This window comes from Phascolarctos cinereus, unplaced genomic scaffold, assembly GCF_003287225.1.
Source record: "Phascolarctos cinereus isolate Bilbo 61053 unplaced genomic scaffold, phaCin_HiC Scaffold_4;HRSCAF=312, whole genome shotgun sequence".
Classification (NCBI taxonomy): Eukaryota; Metazoa; Chordata; class Mammalia; order Diprotodontia; family Phascolarctidae; genus Phascolarctos; species Phascolarctos cinereus.
In genome coordinates, this window is record NW_027555847.1 from 466,352,930 (window position 1) to 466,380,498 (window position 27,569).

Here is a 27,569-nt window from a genome sequence, read left to right on the forward strand (position 1 = left end):
CTGACAATGTGATTTCTTAAGTACATTGGCCTTTCACTGAAAGGATATATGTGACTGCATGAATACTTTATTTGAAAGAAAAGACAGATGAGATAGAGGCAAACAATTTAGTAGGAAGACCAGGTGAAGACAATCATTAATAAGGAAGAGAAGTGAGACATTAAAAGTAAATCCTAAAGAAAAGAATGGAAGTGGCACAAGACTGAATTATAATTCCTATTACACATTACTGTCTGTGATATCTGTGACTACATTCTAACTGTTTATATATTGAAATCTTGTAATTAAGTAGACTGTGCTCCCTCCAGGTAGCCCTGAGGCTGGAGATAACACTGAGTGCAGAAAGCTCTAAATCAAGAGCCAGAGACTTGGTTTGGAATCTTGGCTCTGTCAATTATGCCTCTTCGGCCTCTCTTTCCTCATCTGTAAATAAGGTTTTAGGCTCAACCTTTGAGACCCTTTATGGCTCTGATCTACTCTGACTCTACCTTACTGTTACTCAGGGTATAATAATGAAGGTAATGCTACCTAGGTGGTTCTGGAGCTTGGTCCAGACTGGCCCCTTGGGCATACATTATCACAAATCAGACTGAGCTCAAGCTAGTATCTCTGCAGTGCTCCAGATGAAGGAGAACTTAAGTTTCAAGTCAAACTCTGCTCTACTTATGCTAACCTTGAACTCTGAGAGTTGGGCCAAAGCCAAACACAATTTGGGAGAACTCAGGACAGGAATAGCATTTGTCTCCCTTCAGGGATTCTACATAATTTCCATTTTTAGCATGTCCAGGGTCTCACTGATTTCTGAGTGGGTAAAGGCCAGAAAAAAAAATGGGTTAAGAGAGTTAAGAATTAGATCTGAAATTTAGATGATATAACTCCCACCTAACAGAGAGGACTATCATTTAAATACATCCTTGAACAGAAGTAGGTTATATGGGAGAGGAAGGACATCTGACAAAAGGGAAAGTGTGAGGCAACACAGAGTTTTATTAATGGATAAATAAAACAAAGCAATTGCCAAGCCAAGAAAAAAATTTGAACGGGCATGCAAAAGGCAGAGACTTAACAGATAACATTTAAGAAAATCTTTACCTTAAACATTTTTCAATGGGCTTCCTTAGTCTTGATCTTTTAAAAATAGAATCATAAATTAGGGCAAAAAACGGCAACCTTCAGTTATTAATACTGTGCTTTCTTAATTTTTTTCCCTGTAATTCTAATAGTAAGCCATAGTTCAAATAATACTATGACATGAGAAATGAATTTAGTTAAAGCAAAATACAATTTGATCATCACACTAGTAATAAAGTATGGGAAAAAAATACTCAAAAGAAATCCAACTTTCTTTTCAATAAGAGTAGATCTGGAATGGATATGATGAGAAAGGAGAAAGCTCAACAAGAGAAGTAAAAGATTTGCCAATACCTTTTCCAGCTTATGGCACTATGGCTTGTATAGTAAACATGCAGGTACAGAGTCCTAAGTTTTCTACATTACTATTTTCTTAACTGTTTCATAGAAAACCAAAACAAGACCAAAGCTTTTACAGAAAAAGGAAGTTGTAGTTAAAAAAAAAAACCATGCCTGAACAACACAGAAGGTGATGGTTGTATTTGATTACTTTCTTTTTTTAATGACAACAGTGAGCTAAAAAATGAATAGTACTCTTCTGTTTTTGTTACCTGTGTTCTGCATGGCACCTTGCACTGTATTAAGAAACAGGAGGCAAAGGTCTGTGCATTCTGCTCACTGGGGCCTCTAGGGAGAGGATGAAATAGTTGCTTCTGTTACAGTATGAAGAAGATAAGTGGAGAAAAAGAGCAGCTAACCTCCAGGAGTCACAGAATTAGGTCTTCCTTTATTTTCTCTGCTCAGCCCTCATGAGAAAAAAATGCAAATAGCTATAAAGGAATAGGGAACAGATGGTACTGAAAAGTCACCATCTGTACACTGGGAGGCTGTTTGACCCAAGTGGGTCTCTTTCCCTCTACTCCTGGCTCAACTGTGCCTTGTAAATGTAGATGTGTAGAAAATGATTTCCTCTATTTTGAAGCAATTAAGATATACTGTTATTTGGATATACCCAGACAGCAATCAGAGAAGAGGGAGAGGTAAAAGCTACTTGATATTGACCTTATATTGCCTAATCTCTAAAGTGGATCACTTTCCAAAAATTTTCTAAACAGTGAAATTATTCTTGATTTTATCCATTTGTTATGCACTTAGTGTGTATTTATATATAAAAACCAAATGCACACACAAGGAGGTAACTATAGCTATATTAATGCTAAGAGAAATTCTGGGAAAGGATTTGAGAGGTAGAGAGACAGTGTGCATGTGTGTATATGTATCTAGTTGTGACAGTCCATAACATTTAGCAACAGTGTTTAAATGTGATGACAGCAAAATGGGGGGAATCTGGTGACATTAGGAAAGCAGTTTGTTCTATTTTAACATTGTGAAATGGTACAGTAGAGGTGTTGAAGTGTGAGGCTTGAGTCTGAAGCTGTCATCTGTCTGAGGCATGCTGGCTACATACCCTAGCTTCATGTAGTAGTAAAGGGAATTATAATTAATGCTGCCATAATTCTACTTTATTTTCTATTTTTAAATTTGTTCTACATTAACTTATTCAGATTCATGTAATAATCTGATAGACAATATTTAGTAGGAAATACCAACTGTAAATTTAATCCCAATGAACACTTTTAAGTGAATGGATTGTTTTAAATACCAGCTAGGAAAAAATAAGCTCTTGGTTTTTTTAGACTATGAGTGTGAAGTGGGGAAGAAAAGGAAAATTAAGTTGTACATTAAACAAAAAAATCCAGGACAGTGGAACCCCCTAGGATTCTCATAAAAATTCCTAACCAAAGGACACACCATTTTTCTTGGTTGTCTTCTTTCTCTTCTGAAATTCTTAGCCACACATATGTTCCTACTACAGAACATAGGAAGCAAAAAAGTTCATTCCTTAAAACAATAAGAAAATTCTAAATTCATATTCTCTTTCCCCACAGATTCAACACTGGCTGTCCACTACAAGCAAGAGATCAGCAACCCACCAGTTCCACAATATCTGCTTCCTCAAATGGGAAAAAAAAAGCTAATATTAAAAACACATATGAGATTCTTCATTAAAGAGGAAAAGAATGGAGAAGTAAAAATATGTTTTAAAATCTAAAAAGGGGCATAGGGAAGATGATACAAAGACTAAAAATAAGGAATATCAATTCAGAATTAAAGATATAGAACTAGAATGGACCTCTGAGATGATCTCGTATAATTCCTTCATTTTACAAATGAAGAAATTGAAGCCTAGGGAGGAGGAAGAAGTGGAAGTGGTGGAGTCAAGTACTAGAAGTACCAGAAGTAGTAGCAATAGCAGCAGTAATAACAGTAATAGTAGCAGTAGTAGTTGCAGTAACAGTAGTAGTAGCAGTGATGATGATGATTAGCATTAATGTAGTGCTTTGAGATTTACAAAGCACTTTATAGGTGTTACCTCATTTGATAATCACAACAATCCTTTGATTTTGCAAATGAAGTAAGTGAAACTGAGAGAGGGTAAGACACAAGCCCAGGGCCACACAGCTAGCATGTGTCTGAGTCAGGACTTGCACTTGAGTCTCCCTGACTTTACCCAGTACGTAATGCAGCCAGAACTGGAATCGACGAACTCTGACTGTAAAGCCAGTCCTTCACCCAGTGAATCATGCTGCCCCTCTTCACTGCAGGTAGAAGACATAGTCTCTGTCCTTGAAGAGCTTACCATAGAAAGACTTAGCTCAATGTATCAGATATAGGAAAACGGGAAGACAGCAGTGTGGCAGAGTGGGAAGACTACTAAGAAACTGAGTTCAAATCTCACCTTCGTCACTACAGATGTGTGACTTTGAAGCAAGTAATTTAACTGCTCTGTGCCTCAGCTTCCACACATGGGTAAAAGTGGATTGGATCATCTATCTAGTTGGCCTCTGGTCCTTTTCAGCATAAATTTACATTTATATGACCAAACTGATGGTAAACTATTTAGAGCTACGGGAACATGTAGTTTTTAAGACCAAGTACTATCCAGGAAGCTTTTGAACTCTGAGAAGGAAAATGTTACCAAAAAAGGTCAAAACAAATAGCTCTATTGATTTCCATACAGTATATAATCTAAATATTAAAGATCTCATTATAAAAAGGAAAACAGGAGGTGGTACCTTTCACAGCTATGACTGGGGAAAGGACTTTTTAAAAATTACTGCTAGCTTTTGTTTTTATATCACCTTAATTTCCTTATATATTCCTTCTGCTCCCCTACCCTGCTAGCCACAATCTCTTCATAAAAAATAAGGGAAAAAAAGGCTTTAAAAAGCCCAACACATCAATTAGGCAGTTAGTCAATGAAAAATGATCAGATGCCTACTATGTGCCAGGCACTGTGCTAAGCTCTGAGGAAGCAAAAAGGGGCAAAAGACAGCCTTTGCCTTCAAGGAGCTCACAATCAAATAGGCAAGACAAGCAAACAAATATGTACAAACAAGCTATTATACAGGATAAATAGGAGATAATTAAGTGAGGGAAGACACTAGAATTAACAGTGGTTAGGAAAGGTTTCTTGTAAAAGATGGGATTTCACTGGGACTTGTAAGGAAGCCAGAAAAGCCACTAGGCAAAGATGAGGAGGGAGAATGTTCCAGGCATAGGAGACAGTCAGAGAAAATACACAGGGCCAAGATGTTGAGTTGTCTTATTTGTGGAACAGTCAGGAAGTCATCATCATGGGATAGAAGGCTATACTTCGGAGACTAAGGCTCTACGTGGAAAGGGTGGCAGGATGATGGTACCAAGGGACAACTGAGGGGGAATACAAAGAGCTGCTGTGCCCTTCCAACCTTCTGACCCAAGTCAAGATTGTCTCTTCAAATCCTTTCTCTCCTTAGTTTTCACATTGAACTTTCTCTCACTCCCACTCCCCTCTTTAATATATACGTTTGTGTACACACACACACACACACACACACACACACACACACACACACACACACACGGGAACACTTCATTTTCCCTAAGGAGGAAAAGCAAAAGGGTCATCCTTAAGCCTCTTTACCTTATCTTTGTAGTAGAAATTAGCTTGTGCTTTGAACAAATTTTGTCACTTGGCCATGAAGAAACACAAACATCTCACATTTAATTCAAGTCACTGAAAAATCTCTACTCTCCAACTACTGGAAGTGAGATCTTCTGTCCTAGTCTTTCTTGCTAGGAGCTCTTGAAAAACTGCTATGGTAAACTGCACACTGACATTAACGGATATTCCCTTCTCATGGTTAGTACCTTATAAACACTTAACACCCAACTTCCTTTCCTTTTACTCATTCCCCTTTTTTTGTTGTTGTGTTAACAACCTGCCTTAACTTGTTTTACTTATTATCTTCATTTCAAGTCCTCTACCACAATCTTCTGCCAATGAAGCTGGAAGTATAATGTATTCCACCACTTTTACCTTTCAAAACACCTTTTTCTTTTTTTCAAAAACTATGTTGTCTTCTTATTGTTGTCATTCAGTCATGTACAACTCTTCATGACCCCATTTTGGGGTTTTCTTGGCAAAGATACTGTACTGGTTTGCCATTGCCTTCTCCAGCTCATTTTCCAGATGAGGAAACTGAGGCAGAGTTAAGTGACTTGCCCAAGGTCACATAGCTAATAAGTGTCTAAGACTAGATCTGAACTCAGAAAGATGAGTCTTTCTGACTCCAGGCCTGGCATTCCATCCACAGAGTCACCTAGGTGCCCCACTGTCTTCTTAAAAGGCTCTAAATTTGGGAAGGGAGGTGGGAAGAAAGGGGGAGAAAAATTTAAAACTCAAAAGCTAACGGAAGTGATTGCTGATAAATCAAAATAAATTAATTTTTTAAAAAAGGCTCTAAATTCTTCATGGATAAAAATTGTATTAAATTTTTTGTACATAACATAGACCAATAGCATTCATATACTGACACTAAATGAAATTACAGTATCAAACTTAAATAATTTTCCTTTCACTTAAAAATAGTATTCTGCATATTTGCAATAGACAGTTTTTCCTCTTTTCTCAATGGGTAGAGGGAGAGAGAATTTGGAACCAAAAAAAAAAGAAATTAAATTTTCTTAAAATTGATATGTTGGCTTGGCCTAGATTTTTGGGTTTCTAAGGTCCTTTTCAGCTCTTAAGTTTTCTGATTCATAGTATAAGCCTGCTATTTAATTTGGATAAGAAAGCATACTCCTGATATATGCAAAACAGGGTTAAAGAAGGTTGTCTTTTGTGATTTTTTAACATTTGGAACCACTAAGTTTCATAGACATATTTTACCACTGCTTTATAAAATCAATTTTGGATACTCACTGATTCCATGCTTATTCCAACTTGTTCGCAAACCATCCTAATTAGGCGTTTAATCCAGTTAAGCATCTAGATGGCAAAGTCTTCACAAATTGTTATTTTCAACATTTCAAGCACACATATCAGCACATGGTCCATAATCAAACTGAAATTTAAAAAGAGAAGCATTTAGATTGGCATACTTTCAATTAACATTATCAATTGGAATAATATAGTAGCAGGAACACAGGACTCCAAGACACCAAATTGGTTCTAGTCTTAGCTCTGCCACTAATTTGCTGGGCACCTTAGGAAAGCAATTTAAAATAAGGAGGTTGGTTTTTAAGGTTCCAGCTCCAATATATTTCAAGAAACACTTATTAAACACCTACTCTATCTGAAGTACTAGGGACAAAATAAAAAGAAGCCGTCCCTGCTCTAAAGCAATTTACATGCCACTAAGGGGAGGGAGAGAAGGGGGAATTATGACATTAGTACAAGTATATATTACACAGATTTTATAATCAAATAGTTAAACAACAGAGTTAAGCATGCCTATCATCATTCTATGCACTCCTGTTCCTATTCACAAAAAGCTTATGATTAACTTAGCTAGGGAGAGGAAACATGAAAGAACCATGAAGACCACTTAATGGTGCCATAGCTGTTATGGCCCCTTGCACTCTGCAAGGGCCTCATGGCCAATTAAAAGATTCAGATATAATTATGTGCTGTGGATTCCAATTGGAGAATCAAATAGGATATATTTGCAATTACGGCTATATATTTGTCCTTATGTATTGGGCAGTTAGAGGGACTCACTGGGAGCAGGAGTTGATTCTCTCTTGACATTTTCCTTTCTTAATAGGTGAGATTGTGCTATGTAAAAAGTTAAACCCAAAAAACGAAAGAATCTACCAATAACACACACAACCCTCTTCTAAAAGCCTTGGGCAAGTCATCTCTCTGTGAATCTCACTTTTCTTACCAGTAAAGTGAGGGGACTGGACAAGCTGACCTCTTAGATCTTTTTCAGCACTAAATCTATAATTACATCTGAAGCCAAATTTATAGGACTGAAATTTTTGGGTGCAGTCTGCTGACTCTCAGTCTCATGTCAAGATACAGGTACAAAGCTACTAAACACGTCTTTAGGAAATATGAATTTGGGGAATGTTCCTCCAGGCCAGAAGGGAATCATTAGCTCAGGCCAACTGCAGATGTGGTGCAAACAGTTGGGATGATGTTCCAAAAAGAATGCAGCTGCCCAAAAAACATTCACTTTATATAAAAGCCTCTATCAGTTCTTCACATTTTGTTTGAGAAAAGGGACTAGTAGTTTGGAAGGTTTCTTCCTTTAGCTACAGGTGATTTTGAAAACTCTTAGGCAAAAGTTATTAACTTTTTGCATAGACCTTAAGAGGTCTACACAGATAATTACTCAATCTCCATTAAGTATCCTACTCCCCACCCTCCAAATCTGTAAAACATGACAGAAATGGAAAGATAAGCAGTAGGAAGTTTTCTTTATCTTTATTATTCAAAAAATACATTTAAAAAATTGTCTGTGACCTTGAGCATATATTCCCACTAATCAATGACTGACTGAATGAAAAAACATTTATTTAGTACTTATTACTTGCCAAGCCTTAGACAGATAGAGTAACAACAGTCAATCAACAAGAGTTTAAAGAGTCAATCAACAAGCATTTATTAAGTACCTACCCTGTACTAGGCACTATGCTTGTCCCAGGCTTGTTCAGTAATGGAATGGAGAACTCTAAAACAGACAATCTTATGTCCGTGAAATAGATCAAGAGACAAATACAACAGCTAGGGGAAAAACACCTATCATTACAACATCTATATAAATCCTCTCTACATAGAGAATAGGCTAAATACATATGTATAAATGAAATTCACGTCTATGCTCACATCAGTATTTATTAAACATGTGCAAGGCAGCTACATGAATGAGCACATGTAATCTCTCATCACTATGAGTCTTTGAATCATCCTTCTTGTAAATCATTTATTCAGTTGTTAAATATTGTGATTCTTTATTTGAAATATTTCTTGTACGTATCCCGTTCTCTTTCTTCTTCTACCACCCTAGTTGACATTTTTATCAATTCATTCCAGGATCAGTACAAAACATTAGCTAGACTTATTTCATCGATCTTCAATTTATCCTGCACAGTCCTGCTCATGTTTCGTGATTTCTCTGATGTGGATATTAACCTCCACTGATGCAGATCACAAAGCTGAACAGCACTGAAAGCCATCTTCATGAGTCACTGTGGCCAAAAAACGCCTTTAATATCCACAGGCAACCTTCTGCCAGCCTCCTTGGATGTGCTTCCACCCTCTTCCTCCTCTTCATCATCATCACGATGCCCAAGTCCCCTTCCCCTTGCAGCTTCCCCTCACAGATTATAAGCTCCTTGAAGGCAGGGACTATATTTCTTTTACTTACATCTACTGAATTGAACAGAACGTACTTTTAACAACACTTCCTGTTTAAAACAAAAGGTGTGTCTGGGATAACTTGGCACATCAAGCTTAAGTTTCTCTTCCTGGCAGCAAGGTTCAGTGGCTAGAGGGCCAGACTTGCAGTTATGAACTCTTGAGTCTGAATTATATCTTAGACACTTAGTAGCTGTGTGTCCATGAACCAATCATCTAAGCCCTGTGGACCTGTGTCCTGATCTGTAAATATTCTGTAAATGATAATAAAGATATATTTGAACCATCCAACTCATGGATTATTTGTGAGGAAAGTGTTTTACAAATCTTAAAGCATGACATCAATGTGTTATTATTCAGCTTAACTTCCTGGCAGTCCCTGCTGGTACCCTCTGCTCTAAGCAGCTGGGATCTCTACATTTAAGATGTATTCCTTCTACTTCTGTTCATGTTTTTTAACCTTGTTGAGAATCCACATAATGCAGGAACTATCCTATTCCTCTCTCCTACTTATTCATATCCTACTCATTCTTCGAGCCCCATTTCCCAGGGCAAATAACAAGGGCTCGCTACATACTTATGATTAGGTATTTGTTCTCACCTCATATCTATATTTTCTCTTTTTTTGTTGTGCTAATAAGTCAACAAGCATTTGTTTACTACACAAGGCACTGTGTAAAGTGCCAGGGATACAAAGAAAGGCAAAAACACTATCTGAACTCAAGAAGCTCACATTATAATGAGGAAGTCAACATGTAAATAATTAGGTACACACACAAGAATACAGGGAAAGGGTGAGATGGTGTATGTATGGATCAATGGATAAGGAAAGGGCCCCCTGCAGTGAGCTGAATTTGAGCTGAGTCTTTAAAAAGGGCAGGAAAGCCAGGAGGCAGAGATGAGAAAGCAGAGCAGCTAGGGCTTAAGGCATGTAGCTGGAAGGACACTGTTGTATTAGTGAGACTTCAAGTAGGCCAAAGTTGTAGATTACAGAATTCATGGAGGGAAGTGTAAGCAGGCTGGAAAAATAGGAAGGGGCCATGTTCTAAAGGGCTTTATTTGCCAAATAGTGGATTTTATATTTGATCCTGGAGATGATGTGGAGCAACTGAAATTTATTCATATTTATTATTATTTAATTTATTCAGTAGTTGCCAAAATCACTTTGGAAGCTGAGTGGAGGACAGATTGGAGTGGGTGGGGAAAGACCTGAGGCAGGGAGACCAACCTGCAGGCTATTTCAATAGTCCAGGCAAGAATGAATGAATAAAGCATTTATTAAACTCTTGTTGCATGCAAAGCACTGTGCTATGCACTAGGTGTAAATTCAGGGAAACTGGTCTCCTGGCTATCCCAGGAACAAGACACTCTATCTCTCAGCTTTGGGCATTTTCTCTGGCTGACCCTCATGCCTGAATGCTCTCTCTCCACTCTGACTACTGACCTCCTGTTAGGTCCTAACTAAAATTCCACCTTTCCTAACCCCTCTTAATACCTTCCCTCCGTTAATTATTTCTTATTTGTCCTATGTAGAGTTTGCTTTGTAAATATTTGTTTGTACTATCATCTCCCTCATTGGAAGGGAAGGGACTGTTTTTTGCTTCTTTTTGTATCCCCAGCACTTAGCACAGTGTTTGGAACATAGCAGGTGCTTAATAAATGTTCATTTACTGATTGAAATAGAAAATAAGACAGTGCCTGATTTCAAAGAGCTTACATTCTAACGGGGGAAACAAAATATATAAAAAGTTTCAAATGTAAGTAAGCTTTTGGGTACAGTTTCAAAGCAGAGGTTAATGTCATTTAACAGTCTTTAATGTCAATTCCAATGATAAAATGAAATCAATTTCTGATAAAAGTCAAATCTGAAAGCCTGTTCTCAGTTCTTAATCTTCTTGACCTCACCCCCATCTTTGACACTTTTCACTATCTTTTCCCCTTGCAGTCCCTCCTGCCTGCACCTTCGAGAGACAGCCCTTTCCTAGGCTTTGTCTTCTGATGCATTTTACCTTCACAACAGATTCTGAAATTTAGTTACCAATCTATTTCAGATTCTCATCTTACCAATAAGCCTTCTGCAAAAGCTTCCTAATTAATCTCTCTGCCTCCAGTCTCTCTTCCCTCTCTAATCTTCACACATCTGTCTAAGGGATATTCTTAAAAAGCACAGGTTGACCACATCACCCCCCCCCCCGCAACTGTAAGCCCTCTGCAATCTCGCTTCAACATTAATTTCCTGACTTATTTCACCTTCCTCTCCCACATGCATTCTATTTTCTAGCCCAAATGGTTTACTCACTTTCCTGTACAAAACACTCTCATTCATTTCCGTGCCCTTTGTACAGACATCCTTTCTCATTTCCACCTTTCAGAATCCCTAGCTTCCTTAAAGGTTCAGTTCATACGCCACCTCCTATATAAGATCTTTCCTGATTCCCCTTGGTGATAAATGATCCCTCCCACCCAATTAATCTGTCTTTCCTCTGTACATATTTTGTGTATACTTATCTGTGTACACGTTGTTGTCCACTCCTTTCCCTCACCCCCAAGAACGGAAGCTCCCTGAGGATAAGAGCTGCTTTCCTTTTTTTGTCTTTGTGCCACACTGCTAGGCACTTGGAGTCAAAGCAAGCACTTAATAAATGCTTGTCAAATTGGACAGGAAGGATGAGCAAGATTATGCAACAACTTCTCCCTTCAATCCATTCTGCATATTGCTGCTACATAAACTTTCCTAAAGTCCTACCTTCAAATCATTTTATTCAAAGAGCTAAATGGCTCTCTCTTTCAACCAGCATATCAAATTTTTATACTAAAAAAACCAGCACCATTATTTGACACAAAATGTTATAATTTTATTTAAAATAAAAATTTTCATCCTACTATATTTTCTTTAATTTACAGATTAAAAAACAATGCATTGCATCAAGTGATCAGTTTGTTCAGTTATTCTTTAACTCCAGGTTCTTTTAGTGTTAAATTTCTTAGTTTGTCAATATAGTCAATTATCAATATCATGATCTTGCTCCACTTTAAACAGTAAAATTTATTTCTTACTAGTCTCTCTCTCACTCTCCCTCCCTCTTGTTTAATATTATGTGCCCATTACTATTCTAGAAGTTATAGGAAACATAAAAACATAAGAGATGAGTCACTCATTCATCCATCCATCTATTTACAACTCTTTCAACCATTCCAAGGCTGTTTCAGCCCACACTGATCTTACTACATTTATGGTCAGCACCACAGCACACAGAGGCAGTCCAAAGTGTAACACACTACACTTTTATTGCTCTTCCTTCTCTTCTTCCACTCCTATCATCTCCGAACCTTATGTAAAGGCAACAGTACTACTACCTTTTAAGGAAGGAACACTGAAATTAACAAAGCAAGAATCAGTGCATTAATACAGCATTTTCCAAACTAATTGGGCCAGGAACATTTGGGGGCTACAAACGAATTAATACATTTATTCACACATGCATGGGCACATGTGTACACAGCCACATATTCCATAAATTCTGATGTGGGAATATGGAATAATCTCAGCAAAACAGGAAGTCCAGAAAATTGTTGAACAAAAAAAAAAAAAAGAAAAGAAATTAGAGTAATTTTCACCCAGAAAAACTGTTGCTCATTTTAAATGTTTCTGAAAAAAAATTGTTGTATTTAATGTTTTAGAAGGAAAAATACTGCTAGCTTTATTTTCTCAAGGAAACTCTATTTGTTGAACAACAGGACCTCATAGAACATAGTTTGGGGAACACTGATGCGCTATTATAAAGTGTAATCGGCAAAAGTCTGGAAAAGTGAATTTCCCTGTAGGAAAAACTAACATACTACAAAACAATGTAATATAATGGGGGCCAGAATTCATCTTTCAGAAGTTAAGTGATTTAGGAAATACAGTGCTGTACCTGGAATTAAGAAGATCTGAGTTGAAATCTAGTCTCAGATACTAACTGTGACCTGGGCAAGTCACTTAAAAAACCTTTTTGCCTCATTTTCCTCATCTGTAAAATGGATATAGCAAGAGCACTTATGGGATAATATTTTAAAGTGCTTTGTAATCCTTAAGCTCATAAATGCTAATTATTATTTTTATTATTATTTAAGTATTGTGTTTGGGAATGTCAATGGGGATTAATGCAATTTTTGTTGGAAGCTAAAATTGAAGTTAAACAAAAGCTAAAACAAGGCCAAAAACTTATTTTACAAATGCCAAAAAAAAAAAATTCCCTCTGTGTGTATATGTGTGTATGTATGTATGTATATATTAACCAAATTTATGACCTCACAGACAAGTTGATTATAAGCAGATGAGATACCTTCAAGATCAGATTTAACTACTTGTCTAGCGAGATGTAAAAAGAAAACATTATAAGGCATGATGTCAGAAAAGAACACAATAAGCTAAGTGAAACAACTATTTAACACACAAAATCTCTCAACCACACAAACATATGATTAGTAAACTGAAAATATACCTCATTGATAACTTAGCAAGCCACTATAGGAGATCTGCTTTAAGCTCACCATTTTTGAACCATGTATGGTAGCACTTGATACACCGGTGTATAATAAGGTATTCTAGACAATGCTAAAGTGAAATTGTAATACCAATCAAGAATACTAGAGGGCTGAACTTCTGACAAAACTAGTGATTAGAATAGAAAAACTGAAAAAAGGAAAAACTTGGCAAACTAAATAACAAACTTTTCATATTCTCATTTCCTACCAGCTGCACTGCTTTTGGACTTCTCTGAACTTCTCCATCATGCCTTCCTTCTCTAGGAAGCTTATTATTGGGAAATCTCATTAACCTGCAAGACTTAATTTGCCTGGTACTCACATCTTGTCAGTACCCTCTACTGTTCTGGCTGGGGGGCAGGAACATGCCTTAGTTTTCCCCCATAAGATTGCAAACTCCTTGAGGGCAGGGGCTTTTTTTTTTAAACTTGTATTTGCATCCCTAGTGCTTAGCACAGTGCTGGTACATAGCAGGTGCTTCATAATTGTTTACTGACTGACTCCAATGCTGCCACTTCACCAGTCCATCTTTAATAAATTTTTTGCATTTGTAAACTTTGATTAAAAACATTTTGTATTATATTCCAGAATCTGATACAGTGAGGTCTATTTTTTCTATAAAATAAAGGTGTTAGACTAGATGTTCTCCAAAATCCTTTCCAACTCCCGAGCCTGAAGGAGACATTAGATAACATACTGCACACAGGGCCCCCTTCCTCTGGTTAAGGGTCTACATAGTACAGTGTTACAAGCTAAGTGTTCCTACAGACAATGTGTCAAAGTGAAAACAGAAAATAGTCCTTAATATTAATCAAAGTGCTTTCACGTAAGTCTCATTTGACACACATACCAAAGAAACTGTGCAAACCTACTATAGTGCTGTTTTGCTCCTACCTTTATCTGGACCCCAAATATGACAGTTTTGGTGAATGTTATTATTTTAAAAGAAATGAGACAGGTTTTCCCTCCTATGACAACATATTCTGAGAAACAGCATGGAATGATATTGGTAGTGGCCGTGGAGTTAGAAGACTTGTGTGCAAAACTCAGGTTTACAGTATACTTTAATACTCACAATCTGTGTGAACATGGTGAAGTCAAAGTTAAATCTCACTGAGTCTGTTACAACTCTCTAAGGCAGTAACTGGGGTGAAAGATGGAGGGAGTTCACAGAATCAAAGAATATTTCCTTAATACAGTTTTTCCCCCTGAAAATATAAAAGGAGCTATGAATTGAGTTGTATTCTTTTTTCTGCCCAAATGTCATATGTATGAAAACTTAAAAGTATCATTTTGATATATTTTTTTGAACACGTACACTAGTCCACGCAGCTCCTCAAATAATCTTGGGGGTGAAGGGAGGATGGGTGGACACAGAGCTGGAAGAAGGCAGGAAAAACTTGGAGAAAAATGTTGAGAATATAAATATATTTTCTATCTCCTCATTCAAAAAACCCATTCTGCTTGGTACATAGTAAGTGCTTAACAAATATTTAAATCAATTTATAATGGATGTGAGCAAGCTACAACATATGAATTTTGAAGAATGGAATTTTAAAATGCCGTTTTGAAAATGTATGATAGAAAAAGATGGGCTGGTCAAGTTTCAGGAGTGTGGTGGATAACCTAAGCGCTCTACTGGTGTTCCCAAGATGTCTGCAGACAATGAGGAAGGGCTCCAACAGGTGGGGCAGACCCTTTGTGGAGCACTTATGGGAGGACAGAGGATAGAGTTGTACAAGATGGACCTGAATATAAGAATGAATTTTGATCTGTACTATTAGAGAAAACATTTGGGTATTTGTGAGTTTTTTTTTCCTTAGGAGCTCAAGGAAATGAATTGTAATTGAAATGATAAAACAGCAAAAACTTTTAATAATATAATTTCAGTACATGGTAAGGATCCTCAGGGCCTACACCAAGAAGGGGTTATTTGATTTTTCTTCAGGACATCTATGATAGGTTAGTTATATACTCCATTTTATGGATGGAAAAAAATACAAGTTAACTAATTTTTCAATCTAGCACTCTCTTTACAAAGTCACAGTCTTAAGCCACAGTAATTGTACTGCCCAGCATATTTCAGGGACAGTAAATTGCAAGACTAAAGAAATAAGTGCAATCTTTTATACAGTATTATGGCACCTTATGATTGATTCATTCACTCATCAGGAGTCAAACTCTGGGTGAACATTAATTGGCTTATAATTTAAAATCACAGAACCACAAATTTAAGAAAGAGCTTAAAGAGAGAACCAATTGAGTCTAATCCCCTCTATACCCTTGCAAAAACCAGTCCTCCACCTGTGCTAACATCTTTCCACAAACCAAAACTGGTTAGAAGGCTTAAAGAAAACTTGAGGAGAGAGAACACATAGGCTATGGGCCTGAGAAAATAAATTATTTTACGGAGAATGTTGCTTTCCATGATTTCCTTCAGGGGTCAGTCATTCTCAGTTATTACACTATATACAAACACTACATTAATACACAACCTAGGGATTCTTCCACTTCCAGATGTTAAGATTAAATTAATTTTAGTAACTAAAATCTTAGGGATTTCTTTTCAGGACATTTTTTTCTTTTATGTAAGGTCCATTAAAATTTCAAACTAATAGGAATTACTGGCAAAGATTACAAAACAAGTATTTCAAATGCCTAGTTAAAATAGTTAAGTACTAAAATATTAGTGGTGTGTGTGTGTAATGCTCATGTCACTAAGGAAATGATAGTCAACTACAAAGCAGATTTTAAGATGCTGCGTTATACCACCCCCTCCACTTACTGAATGTAAAAGTTTTTTCCCCCCTGGCAATAATGGATCTTTACAAAAAAATTAAAATGTGTACTGCATAACTAGTTGCTTAATTTTGTGTTATTTTTAAAAAACACACGTTTAAAATATATTACAGAAATATAAAGTTTTTGTAGTAAACCCATGGAATTGATTTTCAATCATGTGTACGTTGACTAAAAAAAGAACTTTAAAATAATTGAGAGCCAGGGGACTTGGGTTCCAGTTTTATTTTGGCCATTAAGTTGCTACGTGATTTCAGATGACAAACAGAGTTCCACTGGGTGGGGGCTGGACTAGAAAGATTAAAGTCCCATTCGATTTCTAAATTCTATGACCTCAGATATAACATAGATTTTGGAAGTGACTACTATATAAAGACTAATTAACCTTATCAACAACTTCAGCAAATTATCTTAGTTTTAAGCCTGAATTTATTTTGGAAAGATCTCTGGATCAGGAGATTCTGAACATGAGGCAAGGGGTGTTCTACCTAGGATACTGTTCTGCTCATTCCACAGTAGCTCAGAGAAAAATTTTCTGAGGTGGGTAGCTATAGCTATAAACTCAGAAAGCTTAAGAGTTTAAAAAATAAAAGTTTAAAAGCCTTGCATTATACCCCAACTGCAAAAATTTCAAAGGGCAACGGAAAGAGGTGATACCACTCTGAAGCTCACCCCTCACCAAGTGAACATGTGGCAATAATAAGAACGATATTTTTTTTTCAACGTGAGGCACACTTCTCATCCAAAAGATTTAGTCAGTCAATCAATAAACAAAGCCCCCAATTACTTATAAAGTCCAAACTTGGCCTGGCAAACATGTCCGTTGACAATAAAATTCCATTCTATTTCCCAGCTTAATCACACTACTACTTTCTAATACAAACTTTCTTAATCTGAAATGTTGTTCTTATTGTCCCCAGAACAAGGTCTTTGCGCTCCCTAACCCCTTTAATAATATGTGATATTCGAATAACATTTCATTTTATAAAGTGTTTTTGAATACACTGTCTCATTCCACCTTCAAAACTCTACAATGTAAACAGGGAATATATTTCCATCTTACCTATGAGAAAACTAAAACTGAGAGTTTAAGTGGCTTGGTCCAATGTCACACAGCTAGTTGCCGGGCAGCCTAGGCTAGAACCAGGTACCCTGCTTCAAAGAGCAGCATTCTTTCCTTTTTTCTCCTCAACTAGCCACAATAAAGAAATGAAGTATACTTTAAAATGTTTGCCATAGTTATTAAACTGCTTGGGTCTTTATTTAAAAGTTATGTGAGTTTAAACCATTTTTATGTGGTTTTCAAAACACAGAATATGCATAACCCCCTAATAAAATTAAGTTGATTTTTACTTCCATGATTCTTTTTCACTGGGGCTCAAGCCCTTAACAGGACCTCTTCTCTGTTTTACTTAAATCAAGTATTGTTGTTTCATTATAGCGTGGTCTGAACTTCAGATTAACAGTATGTTAATAATAGTGCTAGAGAGTTTATAAAACAATTTCCTCACAAGAGGTTTATGAAGCAAGAAAAAAGCACTGCTTCCATTTTAGAGATAAGGAAATTCAAGGTTACATAACTTGTAAGTGATATATACTCGTCTGACTCAAATTCAGACCTAATTATAAGTACAATGGTCTTTCTTCACCATATGGAAGAATGACATTTGCTATTTCTGCCTGCCAGCGAGATCATGTAGTCCGGCTGGGATTAGAGATAGAATATCAAATTCCAAGAATAGAAAGTGGGTCAGTTTGCTGAGAAGTGGAGTATAAAAGGGATAATATGAAATAAGTCTCAAAAGTGTGAATTATCCTTCACTAAAATCTAACTCTAATGTGTCAGGGTGATGAGGTAAGGACTCTGGGTTCCACCCCATCAACATGGAAAAGATCTTTGAAGAGGCTCAGTATTGGATTCTCGGTACTTCTTGTGAGGGTCAGCCTAGCTAAGTGCTGCCTAGTTTCCAGAGGGATAGCCATCAGGATAAATTTATTTTCTGTTATGGAAACTCACAAAAACAAGTATTGTACCGTGGAAATGATTTGGAGTTACTGTGCTATGTATTTCGATACCTGTCTACCCTGTTATCTTATCTCTTATATAATATGTCAGGATAAACTAGCTGGAACCCCTGAGGGTTTCTTCCTGCTCAGTTCTAGACTCTATCTACTAATGCCAGGGTTCTTAACTATGAACTTGTTTAAAACGGTTTTTTTTGTGATAACTGCATTTCAATATAAATGGTTTAATTTGTAATCCCATGTGTTTTATGCATTTAAGAATATTATTCTGAAAAAGGGTCCAAGACACAAAAAAAGATAATAGGGTATAGAGGACATCTTGCCTTGATGGGGGAGAGAGGAAAAGCATTTAATAAGTGCTTACTATGTGCCAGACATTTTACAAACACCATCTCACTTGGTCCTCACAAACAATCCTACCAAATAGGGGCTATTTATTATACCCATTTTACAACTGAAGAAGCTAGACTCAGAAGCAGCTAGGGCTAAGAGGCTTGGTGTCTGGAAGATCTGAGTTCAAATTCAGCCTCAGACACTAATTCTGTGTCACTGAACCTCTCTGCCTAAGTTTCCCCAGCAGCAAAATGGGAGATCACAACCAAATACCTCAAAGGGTTGTCGACAGGATCAAACGAGATATTTGTAGCTCTTAGCACAGTGCCAAATGCTTTGCTCTCTTCCCTTCCATTCTCCCCCTGCTCCCAACTCCAGACTCAGCTTTACTCTCATTTGTCACCTAGCTGCTGATTTAGTGCCCATACCAATGAAATCACAGGTATTCTTTAAGTTAGACATTTTACACTCTTTAAAAAATTTATTTTTAAAATAAGATTTGTGAGTTCCAAATTCTGTCCCTCTTCCTGCCCTTCCCCCATCCATTGAAAAGCTAAGCAATATCAACTACACAAGAATCATAGATAAGTTTGCAAAAGGCTACATACAGAACCATCAAAAAAACCCATCTTCCTCCTCCTGGCTTCCTTCCAGTGCCGGATAAAGTCAGACCTTCTCCTTAATCCCACACATGGCGCTCTCCTCCGCGGATCACCTCCATTACCCCACACTCGCGGGGCTTGTTAGGAAACAGCGCCGAGTCCCCTCCGAGGCACGCAGCAGCAGCCGCAGCCGCGGAACAGCTGCTTACTGATCCTCGGACCCCTCAACTGCAACGACACCCACATTTCTTTACAACGTGGGAGGCGGACGCTACTTTCTCGGCGCGGGCGGGGAGCTGCTCCTTCGGGCTCTGGAGGCGGCCGGGGATGAAGCCCGGCCGCGGGGGCCCACCCCTTCCGCGGGGCGCCAGGGAGCGCGCGAGGGGGCGCGTGCGGGCCACCCACGGGCGACGTGTCGTTGTGGGCGAGCCCGCGTTCTCCCGTCCGCCCCACTCGTTCCTCTCCTCCAGTCCCCGGGGCCCAGCGAGTCGATAACTGCGGCTCCGCTGCCCCGGCCTCCCCTCTCGCCGCTCCTGCCTCGCCCCCGCCCGGAAGTGCCAAAATCCAGAAGCCGCCCCCTCCCACCAGGGCAAACGGCCCTCCTGGGTCCCTCCCTCCTCTCCGGGACCCCCAGCCCCCCAGTCCTCCGGCTCACCAGACCCGCCGCAACAGCCAGTGCCTCCTCCACCGGCTTCGGACTCGGACTGGGAGGTCCCAAGGGCGTCACCGGTAGACAGCCAATCCTCTCCCTACGCCGGTTGCGCTCCTGGCTCCCGTCGGCCAATCGTCTGCCTTCTGTTAGCGAAGGGGGCGGGTCCTAAGTCCCGCGCAGCTCCTAGGGTGGAGAGGGGAGACTAGGAAGGGGTCAGGCGGGCACCCGGCTGGGTCCCGAGCTGGGAGTGAGTGCTCTGCCCGCTCTGCGCATGTGTGTGTTTTGGGTGTGGGAGCGGGCCGGGAGGCGTCGTGGGGCAGGGAATGCGGCTCTGCGTCCTCCGCTCTTGATGTTTGCTTCTGTGGGCCGCCTCTCTTTGTGTGGCCTTTTGTTTCTCTGTATGAAGTCTAGGAAGCTCTCTGTTTTGAGGGGCGGCCTTGAGGGTGCCATGCAGAGAAGGACAGATCAATTCTAAGCCTCCCCCCCCCCATAATATAGGTTGGAAGGCTTTCCGTCAGACTTGGGGATCCAATTTGCAATCCATCTTCACTAGGCCCTCGGATAATCGGGGCAAGTGTGTGTCCAATGTTTAGTCACCAAACTTTAGTGTGTGCAATATTGTGGATATGCACAGCCAGCACCTTGAAAATGTAATATTATCCGTGGTAATGTGTTTTGGTCCCGGTAGCCTTTCTCCTTTGGCTCTTACTTTGTGTTTCTGTACCCTTTGAATAGTTTTCATTCTGATGGAATTCCTTCCCTTCTCCCCCATGGGTAGACCGATAACACTATGCCGGCAGTCGTACACGCTTTGACACATACAGATTACAGAGCAACACTCCCGAGGGGAAATTTATATTGATGCCCTGTTTCAATAAAAGAGGGGTGCCATATACCATGGAGGGTAAAAAAGACTTAGACTAGTGAATAAGGTAAGACTCATTATGATCTCAGTGTGACTTCACTAAAGCTCATTCAACTTGAAATGTGAAGGAGAAAGCTTGCAGGACCAGTTTATAACTGGTTGCTGTCAACAGGTACTTAAGCAACTGGTAATTATCTTTTGTGACAGACAATATCTTTATGCTATTTACCAACTCTTTCTTTCCAAAGGTACAGTCAGCACCAGATAAATTAAGACTCAAATCACAGCAGAGGCAAAATTACAGTTAACATTAGATTCTATGGGTGCTCGATAAATGTTTAAACTGTCTTTTTAGTAATATTTCAAATTGGCATAGGTCAAACTAAAGTATTTTACTTTAAAAACAAATTTGTGCAGCAAAAATAATTTGCTATAAGTCAATTAGTAACCAGCCAGAGACTTTTATAATTAAGCAGACAAACACCCATTTGGTCCACTTATATTCTACAGTTTTCTACAGCTAATCATTTACTTTTAACACTTTAGAGCTCTATTTGGCCTGAATCATCATTACAAATGAAGCACCTGGTTTTGTGGTTCTCATTACATTGAATCTGCCTCTTTTCCAATGAAGAGGTGGGGAGGGAGAGTTCTGTTGTTTTCTCTGTTCATTTACTACCACTCCCTCTTGTGGTATTAAGGAGAAGAAACCATTCAATACAATCTAGCAAGCTAAATACAAACTCTTTAAATTTGTTACCAGTAAAACAGGGTACAAAAGATGCTGAATAATTGCCTTCTATTGCTTTCTATTAATATGACTTGACTTCATCTAGATCCTATTTATTTCCAGAAAAGACTTGAAAAATCTTGGAGAAAATGGGCACCTGGGAAACAAAGTCAGGACAAGAACTAATGCTGAAAATGTAATCCTGATTTCAGTTCACTTAACAATAACAATAACAAAGGTGTGGAGGAGTGTGAATTCAAGAGTACTTTAGCCCCTGATAAAGGACACCACCCACCCAGCAACTCTATATTAGTTCCTGGGGCTTCGTAAAAGATTGTTGTATGTGTGACCTACATGGACAAAAATATTTCTAGCAGCTCTTTTTGTAGTGGCAAAGAATTGGAAATTGAGGGGCTGTCCATCAATTGGGGGATGGCTGAACAAGTTGTGGTATATGAATGTAATGGAATACTATTGTCCTATAAGAAATGATGAGCAAGTGGACTTCAGAAAAACCTGGAAAGACTTGTATGGACTGATGCTGAGTGCAGTGATCAGAACCAGAACATTGTACACAGTAACAGCCACGTTGTTTGATGACTAATTTTGATAGCCTTAGCTCTTCTCAGCAATGCAAGGATCTAAGACATCTCCAAAAGTCTCATGATGGATAATGTTATCCACATGCAGAGAAATAACCGTGGAGTTTGAATGCAGATCGAAACATACTATTTGCTGGGTTTTTTTTTCTGTTTTGTTTCTTCTTTCTTGTGGTTCCTCCTATTGGTTCTAATTCTTTACAACATGACTAATGTGAAAATATGTTTAATAGGCATGTATATGTAGAGCCTATATCAGATTGCATGCCATCTTGGGGAGGGAAGTGGGGAAGGAGGGGGAGAAAATTTAAAACTCAAAAGCTTATGGAAGTTAATGTTGAAAACTAAAAATTAACCAGTTAAAGATTATTGAGTATGTAGCAAAGAAGATCTAGGCTATATATAAAGAGCAAATGGAAAATAATACAATACAAAATATTTGTCAACCTCTCCACTTTAGGCCATCACTCTCTCTTGGGTTTCTAGTCATGGTGGTGTAAGAGTTGCTAGTTTAGCAAGGGACCAAAGTACATTTCTAACTCCATGGGATATGTTCCAGTCTACTCTGGGAAATGGAGGATACAACAAAACAGTTCTTAGAAACTTTTTCAAATTATATCAAGAATTTCTTCTTTAAAAATTAATCTGAATTACCAAAGACTGAATATAGAACAATTTCAGTGCAGTCTTGGGTAAGGAAACATTAGCGTATAATCATATTTAAGAAAAAAATGGCCATTTCATAAATTTAATTGAGAAAGTAGAAGGGTGAAATGGAAAGAGGTAAAGGTTGGAGGAAAGATAACAATATTTGCAGTCAGGCCAGACCTGTGTTTGAATACTGTTTCTGACACTTTTGTGTGATTAAATGCAACTCCCTTGATTCAAGCAATATCAAACAATCAACATTTATTAAGCCCTACTGTATATGCCTGGCACTAAGGATACAAAACAAAGCAAAAGACAGTGCTTGCTCTCAAGGAGTTTACAGTCTAATGGGGGAGACAACATGCAAACAAATATATACAAAGGAAGCTATATACAAGATAAATAGGAAATAATTAAGAGAGGGAAGGCACTGGACTGAAGAGGAATTGGGGAAAGCTTCTTGTAGAAGGTGGAATTTTAGTTGGGACTCACAGGAAGCCAGAGAGGTCTGTAGTCAGAAAGAGCTTTCCAGGCTTGAGGGATAACCAGCAAAAATTCCCAGAGCTCAGGGATAGAATGTCTTGTTTGTGGAAGAGCCAAGCAGTCAGTGTCATTGGATTGAAGAGTGTATGAGAAGTTCAGTATATAAAGACTGGAAAGGTAGGCAGGCTCTAGGTTATGAAGGGCTTTGAATGCCAAACAGCATTTTGTATTTGCTCCTGGAGGCAATAAGAAACCACTGGAGTTTATTGAGTAGGGCATGACATGACCAGACCTGTGCTTTAGGAATATCACTTTGGTGACTGAATCAAGGATGGATTGAAGAGGGGAGAGAAGTGAGACAGGCTGATCCACCAGCAGGCTATTACAACAATACAGGAGTAAGGTGATGAGGGCCTGTAACTATAGTGGTGGGCAGTGTCAGAGGAGAGAAGGGGGAGTATATGAGATAAATTGTTGCAAAGGTGAAATCAACAGGCCTTAGCAATAGCTTGGATATGGGAGTGACAGTGAGGAATCCAGGATGAATCTAGGTTGTAAGTTTGAGGGACAGGAGGATGTTGTTGCCTTCTACAGAATTAGGGAAGCTAGGAGTAGGGGGGGAGCTTAGCAGAAAAAAGATAGTAAGTTTTGTTTTGGACATATTGAGTTTAAGCTACCTACTAGACGTTCATTTTGGGATATCTGGAAGGCAGTTAGAAATGCGAAATTGGAGGCCAACAGAGAGATTGGGGAAGAATAGGTAGAGATGAGAATCTTAAGTATAGAAATGGTGATTAAATCCATGGGACCTGATGAAAGTGCCATGTGAAATTGTATAGAGGGGGAAAAGAAGGAGGCCTAGTACAGAATTCTGAAGGACACTTATAGTCAAAGGCCTTTCTAGAAGAAGATCCAGCAAAGGAGACAGTGAAGGAGTAGTCACATGGGTAGGAGGAAAACCAGGAGAGAATGGTGTCCTGAAAATCTAGAGAGAAGAGAATATCAAGAAAAAGAGTGATCAACAGTGTCAAGGGCTGCAGCAAGGTCAAGAAGAATTAGAATTGAGAAAAGACCGCTGACCTTGGCAACTAAGAGATCATTGATAACTTTGGACAGAGCAGTTTGGTGGAATGAGTTCAGAAGCCAGATTACAAGGGGTTAAGAAGAGAGTAAGAGGAAAGTGGAAGGCACCTATTGCAAACATGAAGAGTTTAGCTACAAAGGGCAGAAGAGATGTAGGGCAATAGTTACTAGGGATGTTAGGATCAAGTGAAGGTTTTTTGAAGATGAGGGAGACATTGACATGTTTGTAGGCAGTATAGACAGGGAGAGATTGAAAATATATGATGGGGTAGGAATGACGGGTGAAATCTATTGGAGGAGATAGGATGAAATGGGATGGCTTGACAAGATAGAGGGGTTAGCCTTGGTAAGGCCACCTCATCACGTAAGACATGAATGAAGGAGGCAATAGTGGCAAAAGGTATTATATAGAAGATGATGAAGAGGGGAGAAAAGGGAACTTGGCTTCATTTTTTTCTGTAAAATAGGAGGTAAGGTTCTCACCTGAAAAGAATTGGGGGGAGGGAAGGAGAAGGAGCTATGGGTGGTTTGAGGAGGTCTGAAACGATTTGGAAGTGCATCTGTGTGGTGAGACAGTGAGTTGATGAAGAAGGTATTAGGATTGCCTAGCAATGATGAGGACCCAGTTGAGATTATGTAACATAAAACTGTAGTGGACCCAGTGAAAATGGTTGGGTGATTTTTTCCACCTTCATTCAGCAGTTTAGCAGCATATTTGTAGGAAAAAAGGTGGCAGGTGGTGGGAGTGATCCGAGACTGAGGCTTGGTCCTATATAGTTTGAGATATGGGGGGGGGGATAGTGATCCAAAATAGGAGAGCAGTGTAAAGTTGAATTGATGTTAAGCCTCAGGCTTCTCATTTATAAAACGGAGAGAAGATGTAGAAAGCATTTTACAGCTTTCAAGTGTTACATACATCGAATATTTCCATAGGTGAAACAGACTATAAACAATCCATTTTATAGTAAATATTCGGAATAAATAGGAAAGTTTTGCATAGAAGAATTGTTGAGAAAATTCCATTGTTCAAAATTTGATTCTTGATAAGAAAAGATAGAAAAAAAATTTGAGAGAGAAATACTCTCCAAAGGGAGTTGTACTCATGCTTGAATTGGCTTAAGGACGCTTAATAGAGGATGGTGTAAATCTGGGTAGCACTCGCAATAGTTTCTTTGAAAAAAAAAACACACCCCAAAACAAAAACAAACAAAAGCCGCTTTTTGATGGCGATTAAGATACTTACGTCCTTGGAAGTACTGTCATGCTTGTTCTAATAAAGTTATCAAAGGCTGAACGAACTGCTTCCTGGGAAATATAGTTTTATTTCCAGCCGCTTCAACTGGGAGGACTACCAATGAGAGGCTTTCAAGTCACACTGAATTCTGGGAATTGTAGTTCTAAAGCTGAAACCAGCGATTTTTTTTTTTCTAAGACTCCACGAGATTTCTCCTATTAGGCAGAGCCCAGGCGGACGGTGAAGCGCGAGGTCCATTCCAGCTTTTCTGGTTTCCCATTGGCTCTATTTCTATAAGGGCCACGACTCTTTCTTCGCCGCAGCCAACGACCCTCGCAGCCTAAGAAGAACTCCGGCAATTGGCGAAAATTGATCTCGAGCTTAGGACCAATGAGCGCGCAGGGACGGCAGAGGTGATAGGGTCACTGGGTAGAGTCCGCCGCACGGTCCTATTCCCTGCTCTCTAAAACCTTCTTCTCCGAGGGGTCGAGGGTGGGTGGGTCTCCTCCGGCAGCCGCGGTGGGGGCAGCGAACGGATTCGCCTCCGCGGGCCTTGGAACGCTCCCGACCGTGCGGCTTCACAATGCGGCGGGGCCTGGATGCGTGAAGCTGTCCTCGGAGCGTCGGTACGTTGGGACGTCCCAAGCCCGCCGGGCAGTGAGGCGAGCTGGCAGGCAGAAGGACAAAGCACTGGCCAAAGCGAGGCCGAGCCAAACGACCCTTGGGTCTTGGGTGGTGGGTCGGGACCCACCCGGGCCAGGACTGCCGGCTCTGCGAGGCTTTGGTTATTGGTCGGCCCGAGGTCCGGGGTTTCCCTCTTGGCCCCAGATCGGGTCTTGTTGGAGCATGTGTGTCCTGGTCCTCTCCAATACTGTCCATCCGCCCCCCATCCTTTCGTGTCATGTCAATCAACACGTATTACTTCAACCCTTGCTTGGTGCTAGGGGCTCTGACTGGGCTATAGGGGTGTAGAGACAAAAAGCAAAACAAACACGAAACATTCCCGCCTTCAGGGAGCTTATATTCTATAAGGGAAATTGGAGGCACGTGTAAGCAAAATATATATACAAAGTAAGTATAAGTTAATTTCTGGGTGGGGGCTGGAGTCGAAAGGCAGTAGTAGCTGGGCTGTCGGGGGGAGGGAGGGTAAGTAAGGTTGTGCTTGAGCTGAGCTGTGAAGTAAACTAGGAATGCAAAGGTAGAAACGTGAGGGTAGTGTATTTCTTTGTACACAGCCTTCCATCTCCCGGTTCTGCCTTTTCACTGGCCTTCCATCCACGTCTGGAATGATTTCCCTCTTCTTTGTCTTGTGGCTTTCCTTAAGCCTGATCAAATCCAGCCTCCTGCAAGAGGACTTTGAGAGTCTCTGTCCCCCTTCCCAGTTGCCTCCTAGCTTCCACTGTTAGTGCTTTTGCCTGAGATTACCTCCAATTTACTCTGTGTGTATCTGTATCTATATCTGTAGTGTATATGTGTGTATATATGTATATACATATAAACAAATATATAGTGAATGTGTATTTGTATGTATATGTGTGTTCATATACATATACACATGTAGCTTACACATAGTTGTTTACGCTTTTTATTTCTTCCATTGGATTATGAGGTCCTTGAGGGCAGTGACTGTTTCTGTCTTTCTTTGTAACCTCAGCCCTTAGTATAATGACTAGCACAAAAAGCACTTAATGATTTAATTAAAGCACTTAATGAAAAGTGGGGTGAAGTGTGTTTGTGGAATGTAATGTATGAAAAATATCAAATAGTGAAGTTTCTCTGTACTGTTAATGTAGGCAAAGGGAATAAACACTTTCGAGGTAGCTTGGAAAGATAGGTGGGAGCCATGTTGTAAAAGGCTTTAAATGCCAAACATAGGAGTTTGTATTTGAGTTTATAGGTAATAGGGAGAGGCACTGATGCTTTTTGAGTAGATGATTATGGATTGGAATGGAAAGAAATTGGGAGGCCACTTAGGAAGCTGGTGCAGTGATCCAGGTGAGAAGTGAAAAAGGTTTAAACATGGTGGCTATGTGAGTGAAGAGAAGGGACCTGATGAAAGGGATGTTATGGACATGGACAAGACTTGGCAACTTGATTAGTTGTGAAAGGTGACAGAAGAGTTGAGGATAACAGAATGTGAGCTTGGGTGACTAGAAATATGGTAG

The 27,569-nt window shown here is 39.3% G+C and overlaps 2 protein-coding genes across 7 annotated transcripts in view; one reads left to right on the top strand and one right to left on the bottom strand.

Annotated features, from left to right (window-relative positions):
* Positions 1-19,865, bottom strand: part of MTFR1 (mitochondrial fission regulator 1) — a 57,372-nt gene extending 37,507 nt beyond the window's left edge. Inside the window, exons 1-3 of one of the 5 annotated variants that reach the window (XM_078153388.1) lie at positions 6,380-6,470; positions 1,683-1,758; positions 1,093-1,128 (exon numbers count right to left, since the gene is read on the bottom strand). In XM_078153388.1, coding sequence (XP_078009514.1) covers positions 1,093-1,101 — 9 coding nt within the window. In that variant the 5' untranslated portion in view covers positions 1,102-1,128; positions 1,683-1,758; positions 6,380-6,470. Of the gene's footprint in view, positions 1-1,092; positions 1,129-1,682; positions 1,759-6,379; positions 6,522-8,080; positions 8,162-19,765 lie in introns of those variants that run through there. The other 4 variants (XM_078153385.1, XM_021002076.2, XM_078153386.1 and 1 more) reach the window with 4 other exon arrangements.
* A 5,777-nt stretch (positions 19,866-25,642) lies between these two features.
* Positions 25,643-27,569, top strand: part of ARMC1 (armadillo repeat containing 1) — a 98,552-nt gene continuing 96,625 nt past the window's right edge. Inside the window, exon 1 of one of the 2 annotated variants that reach the window (XM_021002082.2) lies at positions 25,643-26,030. The gene's annotated coding sequence lies outside the window, so the exon portion shown is untranslated. The remainder of the gene's footprint in view (positions 26,031-27,569) is intronic. The other variant, XM_021002081.2, reaches the window with a different exon arrangement.